General features: G+C 48.5%; 2 protein-coding genes across 2 annotated transcripts, besides 8 other annotated features; both read right to left on the bottom strand.

Moving 5' to 3' along the window:
* Window positions 1-3,764, bottom strand: Tc00.1047053510251.19 (hypothetical protein, conserved; the record flags this gene model as incomplete). Its single annotated transcript, XM_799973.1, has 1 exon — window positions 1-3,764. A coding segment is annotated over one exon (3,764 nt), but the record flags the coding sequence as incomplete, so codon positions are not given.
* Window positions 1-7,009: part of a sequence feature (heterozygous, Esmeraldo-like haplotype) that runs on past the window's edge.
* Window positions 4,367-4,388: a microsatellite.
* Window positions 4,567-4,590: a microsatellite.
* Window positions 4,781-4,812: a microsatellite.
* Window positions 4,829-6,136, bottom strand: Tc00.1047053510251.10 (amino acid permease-like protein, putative; the record flags this gene model as incomplete). The annotated part of the gene is made up of 1 exon (XM_799972.1): window positions 4,829-6,136. The coding sequence occupies one exon, from the start codon at window positions 6,134-6,136 to the stop codon at window positions 4,829-4,831; it is 1,308 nt and encodes a 435-aa protein (XP_805065.1).
* Window positions 6,253-6,293: a microsatellite.
* Window positions 6,485-6,557: a microsatellite.
* Window positions 6,622-6,677: a sequence feature (T-rich).
* Window positions 6,869-6,891: a microsatellite.

Genomic DNA, 7,009 nt, shown 5'->3' with positions numbered 1-7,009 from the left:
ACGGGTCGTACAAAAGGATGTCGCTCACCACAACATTCAATGCAAAGGGGAGAATAGAGAAGCAGCACACTCCAGTGCGGTATGCTAATGTACTCATCGATCCGCAGCATCATCAGTGTAATGGAAACAGCAGCAAAAAAAATACCCAAACATCGCACCACAAGAACCATGAGTGACAAAAATTCCCATCGCAGTAGCAGTGGAAAGTGACGCGGGAGGGCCACCACATTTTCCCCGCCCGTTGGAAGTGACAGCATCAGACCCGAAGTACATTGACGGTATTCCTTTTGTGTTGCCGAGTACGCGACTGCGGATTCCTCTCCCTTTTTAATCCTCTTGTCGGGGTCGCGAAAGGCGACACCAAAGTCAAAAATTGTATATCGCCTCCCCCCTAAAATACTGGAGACGACCAGCAGGCCATTACGCCACGTTATTTCCGGTTCAACAAATCGACGCTTCGTCGCAAACTGCAACATGCGACGCATTTTTGCACAAAACCACGGTTCCTCGTTCGGCGCGGGAAAATCCCGCAGTGGGTGACGCTTGTAGGGGCTAATTGTCAACAGCGGCACAACCAAAGCTCCATCCTGCCAACTTCTCGATTCTGGTGTAAGATCGTACAAGACAACCTCAAAAGACATACTGAGTGTCGTGAGCTTCCACTCATCTAAGTGCATGCTCCGGACACCTGCTCCGTTAGAGATTTGACTGTTTCCACGCGGTGCGATGATCCAAACTGCGTGAAGTGGCAAGTTATTTGCTGACGACAACCTGCCCTGCATGGACCTAAAGACAGAGGACGTTTCCCGCTGCAGTTTTTGAATAAATGTGTCTTCGCGGAAGCCATTACCAAATACTTGTGTAGCTGTAAGCGAGCGGAGATACGGCTGACGTCGTCTGCGCTGCCGCAGGATTTCCTCCTCTGTTCGAATTGGTGTTGTCCGGTACAAATGACTTAAGGGCTCCGATGGCGGATGCGGTGTCGTCAACGCAACATGCTCGTCTTCTTCTTCTTCCTGTTCTTGTTCCTCCCTGTTTTCCTCATTGTGCGGCGGTGTACTTCTTTGCATGCCCATAATTCCACGTCTCCTCCTAATCCGGGCAAATGCAGAACGAGTGGATGCTTCCTCTAATCGCGAGAAGGGCCTTTCGGGTTCTACAAAACTCACTTTGGGCGGGTCGTCACGAGCATCGGCACACGATGGGGAGAGAAGGAGGATTGCACCACTGACCATTCCAAGAGGAAAAAAGGCATGCGACGGTGAGAGGGCCATAGATGACACACGTAAGTTCAACTGCGACACATCTTCTATGATACGAACCTCCTGAAATCGATTTTGCTCTTCCGAGGGAATTCGCTGTCTATCCAAAGCGGTATACTGGCGCTGAAACAAAATAAACGGCATGTACCTCGTTACATATAAAATAAAGGGCACACGGAAGTACGGATGACCATCTCGTAGGGAGCACCACCAGTAATTGAGGTGCGGTGGTGGATTGTTTTGTTGCTGCTGTTGTTGTCTCATGTTTTTTTCCTCACGGCACCAGTCCGCAAACGCCATCACGTGTTGCTGAAGCCAAGGCCTTGGATTCAAAAAGGCCATCAGACTGGGGGAGGAAACCTCCCTCAGTACTGTCATCTCCCTCGAAGGAGAGCTATAGCAATAACCCTTTAGGAAATACCACGTACAGTGACGCAGCGGGACGGCACTACTCTTTCGATTCTTCTTGTTATGCTTCTTGTCTCCTCCACTCTTTTCATCGTCAGGGTCACTGTAGACACATTTCTCCACCTCCTCGACGGCGCGAAAGATCAACTGCTGGCAAATAAGTATGCTATGTGCTGTCACACACGCAACTGTCGCCTCACCTTCGTCTATGGCTTCTCTTGTGGTGGTTTCACAACGCCGAAACACAGGCGCTTGAATCATGTACACCATTTTAGCCTCACCAGTGTAGCCTACTCCAAGACACGTGCTGGTGTGTGCGCCAAAAGTGAACATGGCCACCTCGCGCGTATATGCCACCATAGCTGACAGGGTTGCCTGCTCATTAAAGACCGCAAACACATACTTCTTAACCACCTGTTTCATGTCAACTGTGTCGGCTGCGTTGACCTCCACTGCCGACCTTCCGTCTTCCGTCGGGTTGATGGGCGGCGTGGTTGTTCCACCGTCGTTGCTTCCAAATGGTTCGTCGGAAAAGGGAAACCCCGCGGAGCCCGTCACTCCACACCCGACAATGACCTCTGCGGGGGCTGAATAAACCGAATTGGAACCGTCGACCCCGACCGCATTGCCCCGCTCATTGTTGTCCGCACGGGGGCCTCCTTTTGCCAGCGTACGCCGCAGCGCAACGATTTCCAGTACGTCCTTTTCGGTGAAGCACACATCGGGAGTTGCACTGGTGGAGATGAACGAGGCAGTGACGTCCTGGTCGTGCCGGATGAGAATGACACGACTGAAATCCAAATTAAAACCGTGTTTTTTTGTAGCGGCCATCATCTCCGCCACGCTCCACTCGTAGTCGGGGAGTCCCACGGCATCTCCGTGTACCGGAGCAAATGTTGCCAGAGCCTCCCCTGCCGTGGAGTAAAGAGCCACCACCTCAACTCCTTCGCGGCTATTTCGTGTGCGGAGACGAGGCACTCGTTTTTTAGGCGATGGGGGTGACTCCTCCCGCTCCACCTCCGACTCCAGGCGTCTTTTGAGGCCTGCCACAACAGCGCTACGTACCTTTACAAACAATATTTTGCTGTTTTCAAGTCCCACCCGAAGCGCGTCCATGTAGGGATCATAGCACATCAGACTCAGTCGCGATGAAAAAGTCATCTCATCAAAAAGACACCACAAGTCTCGAAGCGCCTCAGCTGCCCGTGAGGGTACCTTCCCTTTGGCACGCCGTGTGACACATGAAAGCATGCCACGATCCCGCCGAACAAACAGAAGAATGGTGTCGGCTGGATCGTTAATGCATAACGTTCCATCGGGCAGAATGACCGGGGCAACTCCTGAGCCCGCCATAAAACCCAAAGAGGTGACGTTAAACCAGTTACGGCGGATATTATCTCGCGCGCGGTAGTAATCAGCTTGGTGCCCCAGCCACTCTTCTCTGGCACGGCGACAGGACCTCCGCTCGTAGTGCAGTTGCGCCCCCAGAGCCTTGCCCTCTAGCTGCATTTTTTGAAGAGTCTTTTCGTCCACATTCTGACTTAGTCTGGCTGCCATGTAACTCGCCAACCAATGCGACCAGACCCGTTCTCTCCGTTCGAGTATTGCCTCGCGGATGCGCATGACCCCGGTCAATGTGTCTGTTCCCACAGTAGGGTCCATCACCGCAGAGGTGAGAGACGGGGCGAGGCTCTGAATACCGTGGGATAAGAATGCATTGTTGAACGAGCGACACACAGCCCTGTATTGGAACAGACTTCTGGTGTCTAAAAAACTCATGATGACGGATACAAGCTCCGTCGGTAACTGGTGGGCCAAACTGCAGTAGCTGTGTGGCGGTGTCGTGCGACGGCTCAGTGCATCGCCCTTGGGACGCATACCCACCACGTCGTGTACAAATGACCCACAGTTTATTTCCCTCATCTCCATACTAGAAGGCAGCGTCTCCATCTCATTTGACAGCTCCACGGCGAATGTCCGCGGAGAGAGGGGGTTCTGAAGATCTGTGAGCATCGAGCCCACAATCTCCTGAGACTCCAAGAGATGAATGTTACTGCCACCCCGCCTTTCAGGCAGGCGGCGCGAAAGTTGCATGGCACCAATCACACCCTACAAACGTAACCCCTCGTTATTTCTCTGCGTTCCTCGCTGCTCCTTCAAGAATGCCTTTCTTTCACGTCCTAACTCCCCTACGCCTCGCGTTCCCCTTCTACAAACCCTTATTCTTCCCTGCGTCCTCCGTCTCCTCGCTTCGTGACGGCCCGCGGCACTCCCTTACTGCCAACCGTCAGCCGTAAAGAGCCAATACTACGTGAGCCTCTACGCGTGTGTATGTATCAGGCGGAGTGCACGGATGCAGACTTCACAGTAAAGTAGGCGCAATAAAAAAAAAAAAAAAGAAAACAGAAATATCCATCAACCAACACAACGCGTGATGATGACAGGTCAAACACACACAGACAAACAAACACGTAGGCACACATGTCTGTACGCAAAAACACCCACGAAGAATCACTCAGTTAATTCAAAGGAAGGACGGCACCTCCGCCTCCGCCACCCAACTTGTCGTTCCAAATGCAGAAACCCACACACATCCTCCCCTCCCTCTCTTTTCCTATTTACAGCAATAAAGCCAAAACGCACAGAAAAGAAAAGAAAAAATAAACGGGTGCGGGCCGCTTTCAAGGAGCAAACTGATAATAATAATAATAATAATAAAAAGAGGGTCTCATCCGCTCATGTTTGCCGTTCCTCCTCTTCTGCCTGATCAATCACTCTAACAACAGAAACAGAAAAATGTTCATTTATAAAATTCCGCCATGGCACCTTGCATCCTCCCATTTTTATTTTTATTTTTCTTTCTGGTTCAACAACCAACACACACTCACACACACACAGAGAGAGAGAGAGAGAGAAAGAGGAGGTAAATGCAAAGGTGTACAAATGTATGTATGCCCAACGGTGTAGACCAGTCTTTCCTAAACACCCACCCAGGTGCATGCATGTATGCGTAAATGTATACACAGTTATGCAAGACACCGAGAGCCAAAGAAAGAAAAACAAGGGGAAAAACCAACCAACCAACCAAAATACATACAAGCATACACATATATTATTATTATTATTATTATTATTATTATTACAAGGGAAGAAAAGCACTAGAAAAACTCTTTGGCCGCTACAATCGTTCCGAGAACGCCACCAACAAGACCAAAGATCAACATAATCCAATTCAAAGGACGCTCCCAATACTTCGTATAGGGCAAAATCCCAGTTTTATGTAGCCGGAGGCGGTAGAGTGCTGGGTAGGTGAAGCACAAGCTGCTACTGCACACACCACCCAACAATGCCACCACAGATACAACACCCGGCACTAAAAGAGCCGCCGTGAGACATGTAACAGAAAGCGAGACACTAACAATAAGGTGATCACGTGCGGGTATCCGTTGCTGACACGCGTCATAATTCTCCAAACCGCTGTCCGTGACATGCCCCCTATCCACCGCTTCTGTGGCCGAGCTATAACCATACCACATTAGAAAAATGGCGTCACGTGTGGGAAAAAGAATAATCACAAACGCCAGATTCACCGGAATCACGTACACAAAATAGCCAATCGCAAACAAAGTGTCTGTCGTCGGGTCGAAGTTACTCATGACATTCTCACGGACATCGGTTGGGTGACCAAGGTAGCCAAACATGCCCACCGCGGCGTGAATGGTCCCAGAGAGAAGAAGACTAATGACAGAGATACGCATCATATTCCGTCGGTTCATTTCCTTCAAGCCGGAGTAAACCTGAAAAACAAGTGATTGACAGTCGAAGGAAAACATCATGATTGGCAAAGCCAGTAAAGGATGCTTGCCGGAGAACCACGATACGGCGTCGGAGGTTCCCATTCCTGAAGAGCATTGCGACACATTGTCATCGTCGCCGCCGCCACACCCGTTGGGAACAAAATAACGCACCACCACAAGCGATGAAATAAAACAAGTCACAGCAATGGCAAGAAATGAAGCGCCACGCAAAAAAGAAATATCCGGCACACACGACAACGGGAGAATAACAAAAATCCAAAACACAAAAAGCGTATGTTTTGTCGTGACGAGCCAAGGAAAGTGAAGCGATATGGCGGGCTGCAGCGGCTCAATGAGTTCTCCAAGAATCACCAGATAGCTGATGGCAGAGCCGGTGTTATAAACAAGCAACATCCACCGTACAAATTCCTCATTGTACCTTCCAAACAGCTCCCGATTGATCTGTTCATATGAGTTTACCCCAAGTTTATCGATGCATATGACCATGTAATCAATGGACACAACTGTGAGTAGTGCAACAAGAATCAGCACAACCAACGCAAGCACCACACCAGCGTCTGAAAAGGCAGATGGGAGTGTGAGAATACCCGCACCAATCGTCGTTACGGCAAGGATGAGTGCACTGCCAAGCACCCCACCCTGGCTCATTAGTTTAAAAAGGAAAAAAAAAAAAAATACTAACCGTGATGTAAATAAATTTCCCACGCTTTATCTTATCTCTTGTTTAAAATTTAACAAAAATATTATGTAAAGAGCTCACGCCAATATATATATATATATATATATATATTTATACACACACATACACAGACACATACAGGGGGGGAAAGAAGCAGGCGAACTAGCCGATGATGTCTGCACCAGGAGGTGGGAGAGGGGTGATGCTGGCCGTGGACAGTAAAGACTTGGGATCCCTCTCTTCCTCAACCTCCAAAACCCGATGGAAGAACAGCGAGCACAGAGAGCCGTAGACGCGTGGGTGGAAATAACTGGCCGTATATGTATATATATATATATATATATATGTGTGTGTATGTATTGTATGTATGTATCTGTGTGTGTGTGTGTGACTGTGAGTTCGACTAATCGCCCTCTATTCCTGCTCTTGTTGATCCCGTGCCGTGAGAAGAGAGAAAAAAAAAAACAAACAAACAAACAAAAAGGGAGGAAAAAAAAAAAAAAAAAAAAAGACTGACCAGCAAGGCAGTGATAAGAAGCAAACGAGATGCATTTGGCTCCCAACACAAACACAAACACAAACAGCAAGAGTCACACACAAATAATAAAGAAGATACCCCCCTGAGACACGCATATTCCCACCTACGCACAGAGAGGGCTATAAAAAGATGCAAACATTCACTTTTCTTCTCGTCTACACACAAAAAAAAAAAAAAAAAAGAAAAGTAATAATAATAACAATAAACATCAAAAACAACAACAAAAAAATATAAAAACCCGTCTCCTCTCCCTCCAAAAATTGGCAAAAAAAAAAAAAATAGAAATTAAACAACAAGAAAGCGC

This window comes from Trypanosoma cruzi, genomic scaffold (genome assembly GCF_000209065.1).
Source record: "Trypanosoma cruzi strain CL Brener 1047053516695 genomic scaffold, whole genome shotgun sequence".
NCBI lineage: Eukaryota > Euglenozoa > Kinetoplastea > Trypanosomatida > Trypanosomatidae > Trypanosoma > Trypanosoma cruzi.
The sequence above is the reverse complement of the archived record's forward strand: the minus strand, read 5'-3'. Positions and strand labels throughout refer to the sequence as shown.